Here is a 23582-nt window from a genome sequence, read left to right as displayed (position 1 = left end):
GCTTCGCTTGGTGTACATGAGATGGAGTTGAGCTCGAGGGGGAGTGTTGAGATATCGAGCTCGTCTAGTGAGGCGGTGGCCACTGATGACCCGCCTGGGGGATAGGCCCCACACTTACACCACTGACATGGTTGGTGAGATCATAAGAGATATGCGGCCAGTGGGATGATAGGCTGTGTGACAGCCATTCTAGAGACTGGCATAGTTATAGCGCCAGCTCATTTAGTCGGGTTCACACTATAGAGAACCCGTGTATGTATTGGTTGAGTACCTTTCATATTATGTGTACTCTTATTCTTGTATATGTGTGTTGAGTGTTGAGTAGAGAAGGAGAAGATTTTCAGCCTCTCACCTTGTGTGTTCTCTATTAGGGTTTTGTGAGTGTGCTTGCAAGAGCTCAAGCCTTGTGTGTTGAGTGTTGAGTAGAGAAGGAGAAGATTTTCAGCCTCTCACCTTGTGTGTTCTCTATTAGGGTTTTGTGAGTGTGCTTGTGTGTTCTCTATTAGGGTTTTGTGAGTGTGTGTGTGTGTGCTTGCAAGAGCTCAAGCTCTCTTCCCCCCTGCATCTTTTCAAAAATGAAGGAGGAGTATAATGTAGAGATAGTTAAATGGCAACAAAAAGCTCAAGCAAAAATTCAGACAGAAATGATTTTGACAGACTTGCTTACAGAGATAAAATTTCTTTTTCCAATGAATTGGAGGAGCTGAGCAAGAAAAATGCTAAATTGACTTCATTCAATGAAATTTTGTTGCAGCAACTTACAGCACTGAAGAAGGTTCAGGACTAGTTGAGAAATATGGTAGATAACGAGGAAATCGATGTAGGAGTATTCATGAGTAGCACAGATCTGGCTACAATGAAAGGATAGCTATTGCAGATAGCTGTCCTTTCATTGCAGATAGCTGTCCTTACAGCACTGAAGAAGGTTCAGGACTAGTTGAGAAATATGGTAGATAACGAGGAAATTGATGTAGGAGTATTCATGAGTAGCACAGATCTGGCTACAATGAAAGGACAGCTATTGCAGATAGGAAATATGATATGGTCAAGAATTAAAGATAGAATTAACAATGTTCTAACAAGGCCTTTAGAAACATTTGCTGATAAATTTTATAAGGATGAAATTAATTCTATCAAAGCACAGATTAAAGCTCTTGAAGAGGAGAATGTTAAATTGCAGATGAAGCAAATAGCAGATAGCCCAGAACCCTTACGGATCACACCACCTGAGAAGTCCATATGGGAAGATCCTCTTTTCGCACTTAAAAGTTATGAGGGAATAGATGACACTTTGTCTGGTGAGAGTCAAAGATCTTTTAAGTTTACTGGTTTTGTAGGGAAAGGAGACAATGAGGGACTGCAGAAATCTAAAATGGAAGCAGAAAGTGTGAAATTTGTCAGATTGGAACCTGGTAGTCCAAAAAAGTATGCTGATAATTCAGTTTCTATTTCTAACAAAGTTCCTGATGTAGTCGACAAAATTTCAAAATTTCAAGTGGATTCAATTAAAGTAGTAAAGGAAGATAATCAGACAGGCCAAGTAGATGCAGTACTAGTGGTGGCATATGATATGCAGATGGAACCTACAAAGCAAAGTTTGTGACTAAAAAGTAGTTTCCTGACTGTTCAACATTACAGTAGTTCAAAGTGGGTTTAGGTCACAAATTTTTTTGAAGAAAAATTTTTAGCCATCGGGTGTGCCAGGTGTAAAATCTAAAGTTTTACACGGTCTAGTTAAGTACTTTTAAACTTTAGCCAATTACTTGAGATTTTAGGGGATATCATTTTGAAGTCTATATATAGATGTAATCGTATTTTAGGGAACATGAAGAAACATTCATAACGGTTTGCGTGAGGTCTGTGTAGTTGGATCACTGTTTTGGGAGTTTTGTGTGATGTTTCAGGGATGTGTTATCTGTTGTTTGATATTTGTAATTTCATATGAATATTGTTTGTAGTGATGTTAAATAGTTTGTGATGAGTGTATGGATAATCTGAGATCATGATGGTGCTGTCCATAAAGTATGTTAATGTTGTTTGCTGAAAAGTCAAGTGTGTGGTGATTGTGATTGTTTGGTGCTGGGTTTAACCTCAACAATTATGAATGTAGGACATCTTACTTGAAGCAAAAATGTAGACTATCACACCAACCTGTTTGTAATAACCATTTGGACGTGGGACATCCAATTTGTCATAACCCTAACCTCTTGTTCTTTGATGTCACTTATAGTGGTTGCCAACTTTTATAAGGACTTTGGTTATTCTTTTTCTAAGGGTAGCCTTGAACTTCATTCTAGTTGTTGTATTGTTGCATGTTTGGACATTTTACGAGATTAGTCTTTCACCTCCTTCGTAGGTTCCCTAACTCCATACATATAGTTTTGTGTACTGTGGTTGGCCACAATATAATTTTCAATTTGGTAAAAGAACATACTTTTTGTGATACCGTGGATGCTCACTAGTAGTTTGGTCCTCTGTCATTATTTTCTTGGTTTCTCATTGGCACTGTAGTTGCCCTATATCAAGAGAAACCTCACTTATATCACTCTAGGTTGAGTTTTGTGGCAATTTGGATGTTGAACATCTAAATTTCTACAAAAGGTCACCTCTCTCCAAATTTAGCATTAAAAAGTTACAATTCAAGAAGGAACCTTCTTACAACTGCTAGAACACATACTCCAAATGGTTGATAAAGTAAGTACCTAACTCATGTCATGGAGGGTTACGTTGACATTGTCTCACTCTAGGTTAAGTTTTGTGGCAATTTGGATGTTGAATTGCTACAAAAGTTGACAAGTTTTGTGGCAATTTGGATGTTGAATTGTTACAAAAGTTCCAAATTTCTACAAAAGTTCACCTCTCTCCAAAAAAGACAAACACATCTTTCCATCTTCCAAAAATACCAAGTGTTTTGTTAAAAAATACAGGTCAGTCGTCATCTCCATTGTTGTGCTATCGTTTTCTTTTTTTGTTGTTGTTGACGCTCGAGTCTAAGCCATCGTGGTGCTGTCATTACCTTTTGTTGCTGTTGTTGATTCTCGGGTCTATGCCATCACCGTGCTACCATTGTTGTTGCTACCAATGGCAACTACACCATTGTAGTTTCCATGAATTGTCATTTCTTAGGCCTACGCCTTTTGTTTTCATTGCTTGGGCCTACGTCACGTGCTGCCTTTGTCTATGGCACATGCTGCCATTGTGTATGCCATCTGTTGCCTACACAAAGACAAGTGCCTATGACGCTTCATGTTGTTTTGCTGTCGTTGCTTATGGTGCCTATGTCATTACGTACGTCATCTCTGTTATTCTACATCCTGCCTACACCAAGACAAGTGCTACGTTAAGAGCTGCCAAGAGCTATGCCGCCTACACAAAGAGAGCTATGCTGTCTACACCAAGATAAGAGCTGCTACATCCCACTCCGATATCATGTCAAAAATCCATTGGGCATCCGCAAGGTGATGTCATGCATCTTCTTTCCTTCGTCGAGTTCTAATAGATGTTGCATGTCACCACATTCCTGCTTGACATCATATCAAAAGTCCTCAGTGCATCTTTGAGACTCCCACACTTTCCATACATGGTGATGACAAGGGCTGTTCCATTTAGTGCACCTTATTAGAGCATGCATGCACCCGCTTTGTGCTAAAGCAGAGAGTTTTGCACATGCTGAGAGAAGGCTAACTAGGGTTATCTTGTTAGAGCGGATGCTTTGAAACTTCATCTGCTTGAAGTCAAGTGCCTCTTTCCCTTATCCATGTTGCCCATTTGCTAGACCCATGTAGCTCTGAGCATGTCCAAATTTCACACAACAATTATGAATGTTTTTCTTTAAAATGTTCCCTATATTTGTGTACCTAAGATTTGTGTTTTTGATATGTTTTTTGTGGCTTATTTATGCCTTTTGTAACCATGGTGGTTCCTTGGAATTCAATTATTCTTTTTATCTAGGGGAAATGAAAGCAAAAACTCAACAAAAAGAGTGAACAAAGAGGTGAAAGGGTTTGATTCTCCACCAGAAGAAGAGACATTTAAGAAGGCCAAAAAAGAAGGCTCTGAACCAACAGGAAATATTGCTTTGGCTTAACCTTACCAAAGAACAGTTCTTGTTTTCTTCATCAACAAAAACATCTCTATGTCGATATAAGAAATACTCAAGTGTTCAAGATTATCATGAGAAATAGAAGGTTCTAGGTTCAACTTCCACCTTTGGGAACTATATACAACTTTCCAAAGGGTTCTTCCCATGATAAGGAAAGTAAAGAGCTAGTTCTAGCTTCTCCTATGTTTCCTAGTGGTGGAGAAGAAACATTTCCTTCTCAAGAGAATTCTAATTCTGATGGTAGAGAGATGATTGCTGCTAAGATAGATCCAAGACCATCCCAAAGGAGTAATATCAAAACAACAAGCTACTATGTGGCTTCCTCTCACAGGGGTACCAGTGTTTTATTAATGCTCCACCTCAAATATCCTCTCCAGTGTTGTTGTTGAATTTGATGTGTCAAGGCATTCATATCCAAATCATGAGTGGTCTCTTACTTTTCAAGATAACTCATTGTTTTTTGTTATTTCAAAACTTAGTGGTGCATAGAAGCTTAAAGAAGGTCAAAAGATTTGTGGAAAAGTCTTGAATGCTAACTGTATAGGAGAAAATGAAGGAGAATAGGTTCTTCTTGCAGTTGCTACAGAGGATCGTGTAATTGTTTTTCTTATGCAGCAGCAAGGAAACCTTCAGATCAATCAATGTGGGCCTTCAACTCTCTTTACTACTTTGCAAAACTCAGGTTATCTACTTGTTGCTTTGGCACCTTCTCTACAAGCATTACCAACACAAGGTCTAGAAAAAGCTTAAGATTCCACCCCCAAACAACGAGAAATTGTTGCCACACCAGCTTATCAAAGTAAGCAAGATATTGGAGCTTCATATAGGGGTAGAAAGTTTTCTAAAAAATATTTCAAAGCTTCATCACTGACTCCAAAATCTTCCAGCTTGGAGGATGAATATGAACACAATGTTCCTATCACACCTAGAGCAAAGTTAACCTTGGGTATTATAGCATCACAGCAAAATGTTATGAGGGAAAAAAATATGTGAGAAAAATTGTTGGAAACGGTAGGATTATTAATCTTCACATTCAAAAGATTGAGTGGCCACCTATTGATAATCTTAGAGGAAGCAAGTTAATGGAGATTAGAGAGCTACACACAGTCCATGTGGAAAATTTAAAGAAAAAGATAAAGAATCCACATGCTACTACTGTTCCTTTTATTGAACTTGTGAATCTAGCATAGTGTCCTGATAGATAGTCTTTTGATATTTTAGAGATTGATGAGTACACTTACTATGTCATTGGGGGCTCCCACTCTGCTAAAGCGAGAAAAGAGCTGCATATGGAAAACAAAGATAGCCCCTCCTTTGATCGAGGAGATTGTAAAGTGTATGTGGGACATAATGTTGATGTGGGACATAATGTTGTAAAGTGTATGTGAGACATAATGTTGATGAAGCAAAGCTATTGGCATGAGATCACAACAATGACAATGACTATTGAGCCAAGATGTCTTTCATTGAGAAAATAGAGTTCTTTGACCATGAATATATGGACTACATTGAGAAGCATGGCAAATCAGACTCTATCCTTCGAAGAAAATGCCTTCAAGAAGTTGGAATTATTGTGGAAAAGGAGAAGCAATCATATGGGCTATGAAAGTATGATCCACTTTTCTAACTAGCATTCTGTATTGGTGAGATTTAGGATGCTCAATAAAGAATGTTGACCATGACATGGGAAAGAAAACAATTAAAAGGCTAAAAATCATCAAAGAAAATTGATGATTCAAGTGTTGTTTTAAAAGCACGCAACAAAAAGGTAAGCTTCACTATAGAAGAGCTTCTAGAAGATATGAAGTTGATGCCTTGGTGATCAAGGTATCAAGGATGATAAAGTAATTCTTTTTGTCTTGATGCGGGTAATTAGGAAGGAGCTTACACTTGATGAGATGGATGTCGAGCTCACTAAGTAAGCTATGTAGTTTTATTTGTGCATTCTTTCAACATAAGATTTTTTTGTTTATGTATTTATTTGATTTGTGTCTTCCAGTCACAAAGTTTTTATGAAAACCCAAGTGGCGATGATAAAGAAGTTGAACTACAACTTATGGGAGGAAGTACGATCAATATCCACACTCAAGCTCAAAAGCTTCCCTTCAAGATTTCTACTTTTCTTTTAGAGATTAGGTATGTTTTATATTTTCTAGATAATAGTAATTTCATCCCATATTTCTAGAAATTTTATGTCTTTTTAAAATTACTTTTCTGGGTTGATGCAAGATCAGGGTGTCCAGTTTTGTCCAGTTTATGCTGGACTGGGACAATGCTTGGAGAGCAAATTTGGGGGGGGGAAGGTACTTCAAATGAGATCAAGCAACTAATAGAAAATACACATACACTCAAATTAACCCAATATAACTTAAATTAATATTAAATAGTCTAATTAATTAAAATTTATCAAAAATATAATGAAATGATTAAAAAATTAATATTAATTAGTCTAATTAATCAAAATTTATCAAAAATATAATGAAATGATTAAAAATGATCTTTCCATACTTAGAGTGATCCTTTTTTTTTCCATAGATACACCATTACAAGTACACTAGTCCCTATAGGTAATAGATGATTTACATCAAAAATGTAATTTTACTAATTTGATTATTAATATTTGCAGGCCTTCTATTAGCCTTGAAGAATTTTCGAAAAGAGTTCATTAAAAATCTAACCATTGGATTTGCAATTTTGACTAACCACCACATTCTACTAATGTCTCACTATCTACCACTCTTTTGATCTACAAGATTGAGCAATTTAAGTAGTATTGTGGGTACCAAAAGTGGCATATACTATAACACTTTAAAGACCTTGAAATATTTAAAGAAAATAGACAAATAACTTAATTTTTCTCAAAAAATCAAGTTAAGGTCTATGTTATGTGAAGATATAAGGTCCAATGTGAGAATCTGATATGAGTTTATATGTAAAAGATATTAGCATTTTATGGAATCGGTCCTAATTTAGGACAGGGTGTACACATTGACTTTGTACCTAAATAAATGAGGATTTTTTACTTAATCAGATTATGCAACTGTATCCCCAACTTTGTATGTGATGTTCCAACAAAAGAAGTTAAAAGGAAATTCCTTGGTTAGCTAGGAGAGATTAGCCACTAAAGGTAAATAAATGCCTGTTTTTTTATTGTTTGCAGGGTGCCTGAGTGGACAAAACTGGGCACCCTGATCCTGCAACCACCCTTCTATGGCTAGCTATTTTTAAATTTTCACCATGAATATTTGATTACATTATGTAGAAATGAAAATTGTTATGTGTTGGGTGAGTGGAAAATCATTATTAATGTTTACATATGCATGAAGGTGGATATTGAACATCCATTTTGGTACTATCTAGATGTTTAACATCCATTTTGTGTTAAAATGCACGTTCAACATCCAAATTGGCACAACATGGATATTTGACATCCATTTTATTTCAAAATATATGTTGAACATCAAGTTTGTTTCAAAATGGATGTATAACATTCTTTCTATTTCAAAATAGATGTTTTAAATCCATCCACTGCAAAGGAATTAGTATGAGTAAAGTTTTTCTTTGTTGGTTTTCTTAATGAATGTTTTGGTTTGAGATAGGTTCTTGTGTCTAATAATTTCTAAATGTTATTTTGCATTAAAGTTTTCTATTATAGTTTTAAAAATTTGTTTATTACTTTGTAATTGAACAAGGTGCATATACACCAATAATAGGATGTTATATTATGATTTTGATAGCTTTTAGTCATGCTAGGTTTTGCCTTTCCAGACTAGACACTTTGTATGTCAATTAGACTTTGCTTAGTATCTTTTTTAGTAATCTTTTTAGCATTACATTATTTTTTTTTGAAATTTAATCGGTTTTAGTTTACTTGTGATTTAAAATTCTTGTTGAAAAGTGTCAGAGAACTATTTATTATCTTCAAATGATGGTGTTGTAATTTGTTTATTCAATTATAGAATTTGATATATCATTAATGAGAAGTCCTAATGATTACAACATTTCACAAACGTTACAATTTTTTTGACATTATTTCTCAAAAGATTAAGCTTTACCGTATAAAAGAAACATTACACAAGATTTACAATTTCATTAAATTAAAATTTGTTAACTATATCGCTTGAATATTTTTTCAAATAAACTAATAAATTCTTTTTCTAGCTTGCCTTGTGTGTTCAAGTATTTTAAATCTTATAAACTTTTGTTTCTTTAGTAGCTACTATTTGTGTAATAGTAAAAAAATAAAGCATTGTATAAACATGGTTATTTTAAAGATGATTCAAGCACAAAAATTTTGATATATTTTGAAGTAGTGATTTGATTTACTTTAATTTATTTAAAATTTAAGAAAATTTTAGTCTTTTGTGAGAATCAAATTGTAAATTTATGTCCAATACTCAAAAGGATATATATTTTCAATATTTGGAAAGAAAATCTTTCCAGATAGTCTAGGTCAACTACCTATTTAACTTGCAAACATGTTAAGGTTGATGACATGAATGAAGACTAGCATGAGATTTCCACATGCTAATAAGCGATATCTTGGACCGCAACCAACACCTCCATTGTAAAAAGTTGAATGTATGCAAAGTTTCACTGAATTTTCTCATTGTCATCTTAGAGAATATGAAACGATAGGATTTTCTTTCACAGAGTATTTACTTAATCATTTACCAATTTTCAGCGGAATTAGGCATAGGATTAAAGGGAACTCTTATTTTGATATAAAAATAAAATTCTTTTATGCATAAAAATCGATATTAGTGAAAGTAACACTTTTACAATAAAATTTTTTTCCTTTATGCATTATTTTATGCATAAAAATCAATAATGATGAAAGTAACGCTTTTATAATAAAAAATATTCTTTCATGCATACTTTTATGCATCAAAGTCAATAATGATAAAAGTAACACTTTTATAATTTTTAAAAAAATCTTTTATGCATCCCTTTATGCATAAAAATCAAAAATGATGAGAGTAACGCTTTTATAATAAAAAATATATTCTTTCATGCATACTTTTATGCATAAAAATCAATAATGATAAAAGTAACACTTTTATAATAAAAAAATTCTTTATGCATCCCTTTATGCATAAAAATCAATAATGATCAAAGTAACACTTTTATAATAAAAAAAATATTCTTTCATGCTTTTATGCATAAAAATCAATAATGATAAAAGTAACACTTTTATAATAATAATAAAATCTTTTATGCATCCCTTTATGCATAAAAATCAACAGTGATGAAAGTAACACTTTTATAATAAAAAACTTATTCTTTCATGCATACTTTTATACATAAAAATCAATAATGATAAAAGAAACACTTTTATAATTAAAAAAAATCTTTTATGCATCCCTTTATGCATAAAATCAATGATGAAAGTCATGCTTTTATAATAAAAAAATATTCTTTCATGCATACTTTTATAAAAGTAACACTTTTATATTTAAAAAATTCTTTTATGCATCCCTTTATGCATAAAAATCAATAATGATGAAAGTAACACTTTTATAATAAAAACAATATTCTTTCATGCATACTTTTATGCATAAAAATCAATAATGATAAAAGAAACATTTTTATAATAAAAAAATCTTTTATGCATCCCTTTATGCATAAAAATCAAAAATGACGAAAGTAACACTTTTATAATAATAAAATTATTCTTTCATGCATACTTTTATGCATAAAAATCAATAATGATAAAAGTAACACTTTTATAATAATAAAAATTGTTTTATGCATCTCTTTATGTATAAAAATCAATAATGATGAAAGAACACTTTTATAATAAAAAAAATATTCTTTTATGCATAAAAATCCTTTTTGATGAAAGTAACACTTTCATAATATAAAAAAAATCTTTTATACATAAAATCCATTTTGATGAAAGTAACACTTTCATAATAATAAAAAAATTATTCTTTTATGCATAAAAATCCATTTTGATGAAAGTAACACTTTCATAATAATAAAAATTATTCTTTTATGCATAAAAATCCATTTTGATGAAAGTAACACTTTCATAATAAAAAAGAATTATTCTTTTATGCATAAAAATCCATTTTGATGAAAGTAACACTTTCATAATTAATTATTTTTTTAATGTATAAAAATCCATTTTGATGAAAGTAACATTTTCATAATAAAGAAATTATTCTTTTATGCATAAAAACAATAATCAATATGTATCTTCTATGCATGAAAATGACACTTTTAGAATATAGAAACGATAGGGATTACTCTTTTAGAATAATAAAATATAATACTTATTTCTAATTTTTTTAAAAATTTTGCCATAACCTCCTTTGTATGGCTTACCATTTTTCAAGTTTTCTTACTTATTTTTACTTAATAATTAACCTCAATTGGTTTTAAGCATTCTAAACTAAACAATTTTCACTTTTAAATGAGAAATAATATGAAAGTTTAATTCCAACTATTAGTTCACTTAACTAGGATAAAGAAGGACTGATTTTAAGAATGAGAGAGGGGGAAAGTCTTTCCACAAGGCATAGCATCCATTTATCACAACACAAAAATTAGAAAGCATAAAAAGAATAAAGAAAAATATAAGATTTCTAACTTACATAAATTCTTGGGAGCTTTCCTTTGGCTTGATGGTTTGAGGGTTCTAATCTTGTTTGTAACAAGAGTGGCCACCAATCTTTATAAGAGGGAAAGGTCAAAAACTAGTGAATTATTAAGAAATTCACAGTTCTTGGCTCTTGGGAGGAGTAGAGTAACAGTGCATAAACACTATTATTTTTCAACAAAGTGGGAGGCTTCTATTTATAGGATAAAGTGAGCTCCTAACCAAGCAAGCTGATTCTATAATCTTCCAATTCAGTTTGGTCAATTTTTGACCATTTTAGGTCAGTTTAGCTTACTTTTTAGAACTAGACTTGAATTAGGAGAGAGGAGAGATGAAATATCTCAATTTTTGAAGATTTAAAACTCCATTACACATGTGAAGTAGGCACCTCATTCATGAGGGGAGAATCCCCATTGTGAGGTGTCAAAAATCCATTTTTTAAGCTTTTCCTTTGGTCCTTAGTCCACTCTTCATCTTATTTGAGTATTTACTCATTTTTGGGGGGATTTTCTTTATTTCTTCTATTTATCTTCTCTACACATTTGGATAAATTTGATTGGCCCCTCAAAACCTTAATTTGAAATTTTTCAAAAATCTTGACCCCTAGGATAAGGCCTCTTGAATAGATTATACTTGATTTCTAATGCACCTTCTGAAAATCTTTTTGAACTTCTGTTTCGAGGGAACTTATTTTAATAAGAAGAGATATTTTTCCATCCAAAAATATTCAAAATCTGAATATTCTCTCTCTAGATCAAAATAGGTAGAAACAAGATCTTTTATATTTCTGAAGAGGGATTTGATCACAGGGAGAAGATGCTGGACATCTTGAGAGGGTGGGGAGGAATCTTACATTCTCTCCCACTTGAAAAATGCGAGATGTCCTCATCTTGCAAACTGGGGGTAATCTCGCAACAGATCGGCTTCTTTCTCCCAGGTGGCATCTTCAAAAGGATAGATTTTCCATTTGACCAATAATTCTCTCAGAATTCTATTCCTGAGAATCTTTTCTCGAACATCAAGGATTTCTTTAGGTTGGAGTTCCATCTGCCCTTGGATTGAAGAAGTTAAGATTTCATCTCATCAAGCACATGATTCGGGCTTGGTACATACTTTTTAAGAAGGCTGACATGAAATACATTATGTACTTTGAGATGAGGAGGCAGAAGAAGCTCGTAGGCTAATTCACCTACTTTCTTTGTAATCAGATATGGTCCACAATATCTGGGGGATAACTTCTTGTACTTCCCACAAGAGATAGAGAACTTCTTTTGGGGTGTACTCGAATGAAGACCATATCTGCTTCTTTGAATTCTCTGTCAGTACTCTTCTTATCTGCATATTGCTTCTGTCTATCCTGGGTAGCTTTTATATCTTTGCGAATTGCCTGCATCTATTGCTCCATGTCATCAAGCATGTGTCTGGACATCTCGACCCTAATCAATGGGTCAGACCAAGTTAACGGAGTTAAGCAATCTTGTTGATACAGAGCTTTGAAAGGGCTCATCCCAATACTTCGGTGATAAGAAGCATTGTTGGCGAACTCGACTAGGTGCAGATAGCTTAGCCACTTCTTGGGTTCCCTACCACCACAGCATGAATGAAGTATAACTTTGATTACTTGGTTCACCCTTTCAGTTTGACCATCGGTCTCAGGGTGGTAGGCTGTGCTGAGATCGAAGAAAGTTCCTATTACTTCAAAAATTGCAGTCCAGAATCTTGACGTGAATTTGGGGTCTCGATCACTTTACTATTCTTCTAGGTAGGCCATGCAATCTGAAGATTTCCTTGAGAAACACTTTGGCCACATCCACTGCGGTGTAGGTTTCTTTTACTGGAATCAGATGGGCAACTTTGGTGAATCTATCAACTACCATGAAGATAGAATTGTAACCTGATTGCACTGAGGGTAATCCAGTAAAAAAAAATCCATACTGATACATTCCTACTTCATCTGGGGGATGTCTAAAGGTTGTAACTTCCTAGGCATTTTTACTCTCTCGGCCTTGACTTTTTGACAGGTCAGACATTGACATACATGATTAAGCACATCCTTTTTTAGACCAGGCCAAAAGAAGCTTTTCTTCACAAACATGTAGGTTTTGATGAAACCTGGATGTCCTGCAATAAGGCTGTCATGTGCTTCATTCAGAATTTGTCCCTTGGTTCCCTCATCATTGGGAATGCATAGCCTGCGATTATAATACATAATTCCATCATCCAGGCTGTATCCTTGAACTCGGTTCAACTCCTGTGGAGTTTTGTTTTCCTGCATAAGTAGGGTAGCAATAGGGCCAAAGAATCTATCCTGCATGATCTTCTCTCTTGCTTCAATAATCAAAGGATTTGACACTATAGTAATTGCAAGCAAGGAGGCTTTTCTGCTGAGGGCATCTGCTACTACCACATTTTCTTTGCCTAGATGGTATTTGATTTCAAAATCAAATTCCTCCAGGGTTTGCATCCACCTTCTTTGGCGCATGTTGAGATCCTTCTGAGTGAAGATCCACTTTAAGCTCTAATGATCTGTCATCAAAATGAATCTTTGACCCAGTAGGTAATGTCTCCACAACTTCAGGGCATATACTACTGAAAGTAGTTCCAAGTCATGGACAGCATAATTCCTTTCATGCGTTCTGAGTTTTCGGGATTCATAGGCCACTGCATGACCTTCTTGCATGAGTGCACCTCCAAGGGCAAAACCACTAGCATCAGCTACTACCTCAAAGGGTAGAAAGAAATCTGGCAGCTTCAGAACAGGATTGGTTACCAAGGTGGTCTTAAGCTTATCAAAAGCACTCTGGCACCTGGCAGACCATTGAAACGGAATATTCTTCTTGAGAAGATTAGTCAGGAGGGAAGCTATGAGAGCATACTTTGCTATAAAAATTCTATACCAACCACTCAATCCCAAGAATCCTCTGACTTCTTTCACTGTCTTTCGTTGAGGCCAATCTATGACTGCTTGGACTTTTGCGAAATCTGGAGAAATTCCATCTTTTGATACTAGAAAGCCCAAGTATTTGACATGGTCGGTAGAGAAAGTACATTTGCTCTTTTTGGCAAAGAGTTGGTGCTTCCTTAGAATCTCAAGAACTTTTCTGACATGAGCTTCATGGTGAGCTGCATTCTTTGAGTAAATCAGAATATCATCAAAGAAAACAAGAACAAAATCATCCAAGTATTCTCTGAGAATGTCTTGCATTAAGCGATTGAATGTAGCTGGGGAATTTGTCAATCCAAACGGCATGACAATGAATTCATAATGCCCATACTGAGTATTGATGGTTGTCTTCGGGATATCTTGCTCATTAATCCTGATATGATAATACCCTGATTTGAGATCTATCTTTGTGAAGATCTGGGCTCCACTTAGCCTGTTTAAAAGCTCATCAATTCTGGGGATAAGATACTTATTCTTAACTGTAGCTGATTTAGACCTCTGTAGTCCACATAGAGTCTTAGCGTTCCATCTTTCTTTTTCTGAAAGAGAACTGGCGCACCCCAAGGTGAAACACTGGGTCTTACAAACCCTTGTTCCAACAGCTGTCTAAGTTGTTCCTTGAGTTTGATGGCTTCAAGAGCTGGCATTTTGTATGTGCGTAGGGCTATTGGCTGAGCTCCTGGGGTCAATTCTATCACATGATCTACTTCCCAAATTGGAGGCATCTTTGTTAATTCTGCTGGGAATAAATCATCATATTCACTTAACCATTCAGGTTCTTTAGCTTTTAACTTTGAGTCTACCGGATTCATTTTGACAAGATAAATGGGTTGCTTCTTTCTAAGTCCTTTTAGTAACTTAGAAGCTTTTACTAACTGCAGACTAGGGGATCCTGAAATTCCGGTTCCTTGAACTTTGTTTCGTGAAGGTCACGGAAGGAGATGGTTCCATTATGACAGTGAATGTCAGCTTGATTTTTGTGGAGCCAATCCATTCCAAGGATCCCGTCGAAAACTCCCAAAGGTATAACTCTAAACTGACAGTCAGTTAAATTCCCATCTAGATTGAACTGAATACGATCTGTCTCAAGGTGAGTGAAAAGAATCTTCCCACTTGTTAATTCAACTTGCATAGGTTTCCCTGATTTCTGATCTAAGACTAGCTTACGCAAGCATATAAGGGAAATGAAAGAATGAGTACTGCCTGAATCAATCAAAAGCTTAAAAGGCTTACCTTGATACTCTGCTGGAGTATTGATGATGGAGAATTGACGATTTGGCCCTTGGTTTTCAATTGCAGCATAAATCTGTCCTCTTTCCTCTTCCACTACTTCTGCAATTGTGACTGCTCTGGCTGTTGCAATCTGAGGCGAAACACTTTCTCTTTGGTTGCCCCAGTTTTGGGAAGGAGTTCTGAGGCTACTCTGGACAGAGGCAGACGGTTGAGCTTGAGTACTCTTGGGATTTCCTTGATTCTGGTGCAGGGGACCCTGATTGGACTGATAAGAAGGAGTTTGTCTCGGAACTCTAGGACCCTGGCTTCCTTGGCCCACAGAAGGAGAGGGGCAATCCTTGAGCTGGTACCCAAGTCCTTGACATCCAAAGCATCTGTTCTCGCTTCGAAGGTCTTCTCTTTGCATTCTGGAGAGAGCCGGAGTTCTAGAGAATGTACTTTGGGAGAAAGGTCTTCCTTCATTTCTAAAGCTTCCCATATCCACATTCTGGTTAGGACCTTGGTGTCTCTTTGGAGGCGAAAAGTTGGAAGAACTTCCCGGTGTCTGAAATCTCTTGAAGGATGAGGGAGCTGGCTTTGGCGGGACTTTTACAATGAAGGCTTTGGCAAAGTCCTTTGCCATTCTCTGAGAGCTTCAGCCATGGACACTGGCTTGGCATTTTTTACCAGTGTGTCCAAGGGTTCGTTCATCCCCCAAATGAACCTGGCCATGAGTTGATCTTTATCTAGAGGTGGTGAATATTTGAGTAGAAGAGCAAAGGCCTGGTGATATTCCTCGATGGTTTTGCTCCCCTGCTTTAGCTCTAAGAATTTGTTCATTTTGATTTCCAAAAATCCAGGGAGACAAAATCTCTTTCTCAAATAGGTTTTAAGGTCGGTCCAGGACTGAGTCCAAGACTGAGTAATTCTATCCAGACGGTTGGTGTCACAGTGGTTCCTCCATGCTACCCTGGCTGTTTCCACTATTTTCAGCTTGGCAAGAGCCATTTTGCTCCACTCATTGTAGCCTGTGACGTCAAAATATTCTTCCATGGCTTCCACCCATTTCTCCACAGCTTCGCCCAAGTTCTCCCCTTCTCCTTTGAAGGGTCCTCGAGCTGAGTCCTATGAAGAGCCTTGCGAACATCAGGGTCAAACTTGTCATCTTTAGAGAGAGGGTCTGGCTAACGGCCATGGTTTCCTCGTCTCATGATTTTGCCAAAAATTTATATATTATTAAATTTTTGTTTTGATGTCATCCACCAGATCCTAAGACTTAAGAGGTTTAGAAAACAATTTCTTAAACAAGACAATGATCTTATTGGAGATCTATGACATATGTCCGATAATAGATTTTTCTTTCTTAGATCGTCCATAAACAATCACTTATAGAACGGGGAATTTTTCTCCAGAAAACATTTCTTTATTTATATAAAAGTTGCAATATGTACATAGAGTAGCTCGGCTCTAGAATTCAACATCATCTCGGGAGACGCATAAGACGACGGTACTGGGCCATAGCCATGCCCTGATACAAACGTTCACTTACTGACAAGGGAGCTATTATCTTCTACTTAGGAATAAAACAACTAAGGAGTCTGTAGACTTGGCATGAAAGTTTGAAATTCTGAGGCGTCGAATGATATAGAATGACACCACGCACCATTTTCAGCTTTAATAGAATCATTGCCAATGAGAGGTTCTGCCACCACAGCATTGCACGTTGGTTGCAAGAGGCGTGGACATACTGCCCTGCAAACCACTTATGTTGTTGTCTCTCCGCTGGGTCAGGAAAATATAAATCCTTGAAATGGCATGCGAGTCTTGCTCGGCTTGTTCGAGTTGAAGTGAAAGTGATGAGATGCTCGAAGGCGAACGCAGTCATATCTTGAGACTAGATGAGGTCGGGAATACCGCGGATAAGTATGGAACTTCCATCTATAATTTCCAATTCAATTTATAAGTTTAAAAAAAAAAGAAGTTTATTCAACATAATATTAACAGGTGAAAACATTATTTCCCAGATTTACTTTAAAATTTTAAGCAATTTCCGCTGCTATTACGTAAATTTTACAACAGTGCTCTGATACCAACTGTGAGATCCCACTGCCCCCTCCCCCTCTCTGCGCACCAAATTCCTGGATGGTAACAGCGGAAGTAGCTTCGTCTTGTGCGGGGCAGGGTTTCTCACACGCGGGGCCTCGCCCTCGAATGTCTGGGCACGAGACTAGGCTGGTGGTCATTCCAAAGACCGAAACCGGGAAAATTTCCCATGCCCGGAAAGCGGAGACGATTCCACCATTTTTATTTTCTTAACAAATTTTTCTAACGAGGTCAAGATACTGAACTAATCTTTATCTGAATAAACCAGATAGAAGGGAAACTATTACACACTTACGAATGAATCAACACTTTTTTCCTGTTTGAATCAGGCACAGCCGTTGATTTATTCTATAGAGAAGTCTTCAGGATTCTAATTAACTACTCGAGTTCTAAGCGTATTCCTATCTATCAATTTTATTATTAAAACTCTACAGATTCCAGCCTACCCCATCCGGCCCATGGGTTAGCCACTGCCCAACCACTGGAATAGTAGAACCAGACAAGTACTCACCCACCCATAATTGAATGCCTTTCTTAACTTTTGCTTTAGAATACAAATACGCACACACTCCTCTTTAAACTTTAACTTATAAAACAATCCATTGACAAACTACACATGTCATAACTCAAAATTCCCATTGAGTCTCACAAAACAGTATCACTCTGGACTCTCCGTTGAGACCAGCGGGTCAACAACGAGATCCAGTAATAGATTACAATAAACATTGGTCCATCATACAATATCTTCCTCGACATACGCATGGGTGTCCTCGACACCGCGAGCCCGTGCATCACCTGGTCAGAACCCTCCAGGATCCTCCTTAGGTGTCCTGGCACTTCACTTAGGGACCGCTTCATCGGCCCTCGTCCATCGTACCGAAAGCGCACCATTTTAACCATACCGAGGCTGGTCATAGGCTTTGCCGCATGAGCTGTCCTTTGAGCACTCCCCGCCAGCTGTTGCAACTGAACTTTCCTTAGAAAACACATATACCAAATGCTTCCTCCACCATTCTGGTGTAAGACAGTCCTTTAAGAAAATAGGGTTTCTATGCAAGTTTTCAGTTTTGATTTTCTTTTCAATACAATGAGTATATCTTAATTCTGTATCCCAAGACTTCTAGATCACAGTCTGGATTTCCAAGCACAATTCCTCGAATTTTGAATTCTTAATCCTCAGATCAAAATCAAAGGTCTCAACTTAGTTTGAGAATCGGTGGGTGATTTGAGTGTAGATTATGGGACTGGTCACATCGTCATTTCTTGAAACTCACGAAGGAGTTATGTCTTGGTCATAGTCTGATTCAGGTTTTGAGTCTAGAAAGGTTCTTCTTGAACTATATTTATCAAAGGAAAATATTTCAATTACTACTTTACTGAATTTAAAACTAATCACAAATTCCTATGAGGAATCATTTATCTAAAATTCTGATTTCGATAGTTTCACTAAATTTTCTCATTGTCATCTTAGAGAATATGAAACGGTAGGATTTTCTTTCACAGAGTATTTACTTAATCATTTACAAATTTTCAGGGAAATTAGGCATAGGATGAAAGAGAACTCTTATTTTGATATAAAAATAAAATCCTTTTATGCATCCTTTTATGCAAAAGAATCGATATTAGTGAAAGTAACTCTTTAAAAAAAAACTTTTATGCATAAAAATCAATAATGATGAAAGTAATGCTTTTATAATAAAAAAATATACTTTCATGCATACTTTTATGCATAAAAATCAATAATGATAAAAGTAACACTTTTATAATTAAAAACAAATTCTTTTATGCATCCCTTTATGCATAAAAATAAATAATGATGAGAGTAATGCTTTTATAATAAAACAAATATTCTTTCATAAATCCTTTTATCCATAAAAATCAATAATGATAAAAGTAACACTTTTATATATAATAAAAAAATTTCTTTTATGCATGAAAATCAATAATGATGAAAGTAACACTTTTATAATAAAAAAATTATTCTTTCATGCATACTTTTATGCATAAAAATCAATAATGATAAAAGTAACACTTTTAGAATTAAAACAAAATTCTTTTATGCATCCCTTTATGCATAAAAATCAATAATGATGAAAGTAACACTTTTATAATATAAAAATTATTCTTTCATGCATACTTTTATGCATAAAAATCAATAATGATAAAAGTAACACTTTTATAATAATAAAAAATTCTTTTATGCATCCCTTTATGCATAAAAATCAATAATGATGAAAATAACGCTTTTATATTAAAAAAATTATTCTTTCATGCATACTTTTATGCATAAAAATCAATAATGATAAAAGTAACACTTTTATAACTTAAAAAATTTCTTTTATGCATAAAAATCAATAATGATGAAAGTAACACTTTTATAATAAAAACATTATTCTTTCATGCATACTTTTATGCATAAAAATCAATAATGATAAAAGTAACACTTTTACAATTAAAAAAAAATCTTTTATGCATCCCTTTATACATAAAAATCAATATTGATGAAAGTAACACTTTTATAATAAAACAATTATTCTTTCATGCATACTTTTATGCATAAAAATCAATAATGATAAAAGTAACAGTTTTATAATTAAAAAAATCTTTTATGCATCCCTTTATGCATAAAAATCAATCTTGATGAAAGTAACGCTTTTATAATTAAAAAAATATTCTTTTCTGCATACTTGTATACATAAAAATCAATAATGATAAAAGTAACACTTTTATAATTAAAAAAATTTTTTTATGCTTTCCTTTATGCATAAAAATCAATAATGATGAAAGTAACACTTTTATAATAAAAACATTATTCTTTCATGCATAATTTTATGCATAAAAATCAATAATGATAAAAGTAACACTTTTAGAATAAAAAAAAATTCTTTTATGTATCCCTTTATGCATAAAAATCAATAATGATGAAAGTAACACTTTTATAATAAAAAATTTATTCTTTCATGCATACTTTTATGCAAAAAAATCAATAATGATAAAAGTAACACTTTTATAATTAAAACAAAATTCTTTTATGCATTCCTTTAAGCATAAAAATCAATAATGATGAAAGTAACACTTTTATAATTTAAAAAAATTCTTTTATGCATAAAAATCCATTTTGATGAAAGTAACACTTTCATAATTAAAAAAATATTCTTTTATACATAAAATCCATTTTTATGAAAGTCACAATTTCATAATAATAAAAAATTATTCTTTTATGCATAAAAATCCATTTTGATGAAAGTAACACTTTCATAATAAAGAAATTTATTCTTTTATGCATAAAAATCCATTTTGATGAAAGTAACTCTTTCATAATAATAAAAATTATTCTTTAATGCATAAAAATCCATTTTGATGAAAGTAACACTTTTATAATAAAAAAGAATTATTATTTTATGCATAAAAATCCATTTTGATGAAAGTAACACTTTCATAATAAAAAAGAATTTTCTTTTATGCATAAAAAATCCATTTTGATAAAAGTAACACTTTTATAATAAAAAAATATTCTTTTATGCATTAAAAAAATAATCAATATGCATCTTCTATGCATGAAAATGACACTTTTAGAATATAGAAACGATAGGGATTACTCTTTTAGAATAATAAAAGATAATACTTATTTCTATTTTTTTTAAAATTTTGCCATAACCTCCTTTGTTAGAAGAGGGAAAGGTTAAAAACTAGTGAATTATTAACAAATTCACAATTCTTGGCTCTTGGGAGGAGTAGAGTAACAGTGCATAAACACTATTATATTTCAACAAAGGGGGAGGCTTCTATTTTTATAGGAAAAAGTGAGCTCCTAACCAAGCAAATTGATTCTAGAATTTTCTAATTCAGTTTATTCAATTTTGACCATTTTTAGGTCAGTTTAGCTTACTTTTTGTAACTAGACTTGAATTAGGAGAGAGGAGAGATGAAATATCTCAATTTTTGAAGATTTAAAGCTCCATTACACATGTGAAGTAGGCGCCTCATTCATGACGGGGGAATCCCCATTGTGAGGTGTCAAAAATCCATTTTTTAAAGCTTTTCCTTTGGTCCTTAGTCCACTCTTCATCTTTAAAAACCCTTCTACAGATGTGAAAAAGGCGCCTACCTCAAGAGTCCCCCTCTCCTTACCAAAATGTCAAAAATGCATCATTATTCCAAAATATCTCATTTTTTTAGTAATATCTCATAATTTTTAACTAATAAACCTTGTACTCAGTCAACTCTTCATCTTATGTGAGCATTTACTTATTTTTGGGTATTTTCTTTTATTCTTTGGATTTATCTCATCCCAACACTTGGATTAATCCAATTGGCCCATTGGAACCTTAATTGGAACATAATCCAAATTTTTTTGAAAATGTAGACCCTTAGGCTAAGGTCCCTTATACCCTTTTCAATTAATTCCTAATGCACATTGGAAAGTTCATTTTGAACTTCTGTTTCAAGGAAATCCATTTTAGACACTAGAAGTTTATATCACAAAACTATGACTCTATTTTATTTTTTTTAAAGAGTTGGGGTAGATTAGGAGTCCTGTGGGGGGGGGGTTTTTGGCAAGCATTTTTGAGTGATCATTTTTTGGCAATCGGGCAAGAAGATTCCAAAAAGATTCCCCCTCCCCCAAGACAGAGAGGGCCAAAGTAGGAGAGAGCAAGATGATATAATTATTTGACACATCCTACAATTGAGGTTATTGGTTTGAATCGAGAATAAAACCAAGTTTTTTCACATACATCTTCCAATTATAGAAATTCCAAGCCCCCCTCCATGAAGAGAGAGGGGCAAAGCAAGTTAGACAGAGCAACATGATATAATTACTTTGGCGGGAGTGAACACATAAACACATGTCAACATCACATCCTCTACATTGGGGTTATTGGTTCAAACTAAAAATAAAAGCAAGTTTAGTCATATACACCTTCTAAATACAAAAATGCAAAAACCAACATCTTTACTACTATGGGCCTTGCTTGTTCTTCGGGATGTAGGCACAAAGTAAGCGAACGGTGTTCGTACCCTTCCGTACTTTCTCTATCAAGACATGCTCAGACGATTCATCAATAAAACTATGGACTCGCCAAATTGCAATTAAGTCCACCACTTTGTCCTTAACTTGAGAAAATTTTCATCATTTCCAGGAAGTGTAAAGGATGTGAGACCTTTCCATGCTTGTGCACCATCTATGGTCTTCTGCTTGATCTCCACATCGGTGGACTCCCTTCGGTGGATACACGCAACAACAACTTCAACGCTAACATTTGATGAGGCCATCACAAACAAAAAGAAGGAGGGTTTAGGTTGTTTTACTCTATTAACAAGGCTTGGTGGCAATGGTGCATAACAAATTTCTTTGGAGCTTGTGGGAGAGGTTCAACACTCAAAATAAAAAACTATATTTGTTTTTTTAAACAATGAATATACCTCCTCATTTGTGAGGTTCGTTCCTATAGCAACTAGCCATATCTTGGGTGGTGGACTGGGCTTTGGGTCTATGTTGTTGTCCCCATAATATAGCAATGAAGCACGTGGTCAAGGCAGAACCATATCCATTGTCTAATGAGACCATTAGGGTGCTTGCGATAGCCTTCAAAGGAAGGTGCATGCACACCCTTAGTAGATCTAACTATTGTTGCCCACACCTCTTACCCCCACGAGGCATTTTGCTGCATGTGACCTTGCTGCCAACACATGTCCTTCGGATTTCCCACATTACTTCATTCACCTTGTGCTCAATAACATTACTCTCTATGACTTCTGTAGTTCTTTCTAGAGTTCTACTTGTATCATGTTCTTTGCAATTGATCTTCCATGGCCTCCTAGAATACTTATAGTCTCTTATGTGTGTGTTGTACTACTCTGGTTGATGTGTGGCCTCATCATCAATATCAATTACCACCCTTGATGGTATCTTATGACGTGCACTTTCTTTGTAACCAGTGAGAGGGGTAGGAGCCCTATACATAGGTGTTCCTTTAGTTGCCTAATTAACTGTCCGAACCACTTTTAGTTTCTCCAAGCTTGGGCCTCTCCCTATGTGCTTGCCTTGAGTGTAAGAGACCGCCTTTGTGCTTTGCAAAATTGCATTCACCATATCGGTAGTACATGCATCATAAAGAGAAATCTTGCGTCTATATCCTTCCCTTGCCAACCAACTTCCATGCTTGTTTTCTGCTAGGTTTGTTCCTGGGGTATTTGGACCATCATTACTTCTCTCTATCGTTGTCATGACTGAACCGCAATGTGCTATACACACTTCCCACCAGCTCAACCAAAGAGTCTGTAGGGTCCCTATCCCCATCGTGCAACGAATTCAGGGGTGCTAGCAGCGAAAGTAGCACTTCTTGCGTGGGGTAGGGTCCCACACTCGGGGCCTCGCCCACCACGGATATCCGGACAAGAGACTGATCCATCTGTTCTTCCAAAACCAAACCCAGAAAAACTTTCCTTGCCCGGAAAGCACGGGCGATTCCTCCAGGATAACTTTTTCTAACGTAGTCAAAAGCCTTAACTAACTGAACTGATATGACCAAACCCGTAAGTCCCATAGTCAGATTAGGGAAAAGATTGTACTTGGATCATAGAGACCAACACTTTTTTCCTCATTGAGAGGCACA

General features: G+C 34.9%; 1 protein-coding gene across 1 annotated transcript in view; it reads left to right on the top strand.

Annotated features, from left to right (window-relative positions):
- The first annotated feature begins 946 nt into the window (after positions 1-946).
- LOC147610154 (uncharacterized) overlaps positions 947-23582 on the top strand; it is a 110857-nt gene continuing 88221 nt past the window's right edge. Inside the window, exon 1 of the mRNA XM_086787265.1 lies at positions 947-1595. Within this exon, the coding sequence (XP_086643391.1) occupies positions 947-1595 (649 nt within the window). The remainder of the gene's footprint in view (positions 1596-23582) is intronic.

This window comes from Cibotium barometz, chromosome 50, assembly GCF_041138505.1.
Source record: "Cibotium barometz isolate CiBa-2024 chromosome 50, ASM4113850v1, whole genome shotgun sequence".
Lineage (NCBI taxonomy): Eukaryota > Viridiplantae > Streptophyta > Polypodiopsida > Cyatheales > Cibotiaceae > Cibotium > Cibotium barometz.
The sequence above is the reverse complement of the archived record's forward strand: the minus strand, read 5'-3'. Positions and strand labels throughout refer to the sequence as shown.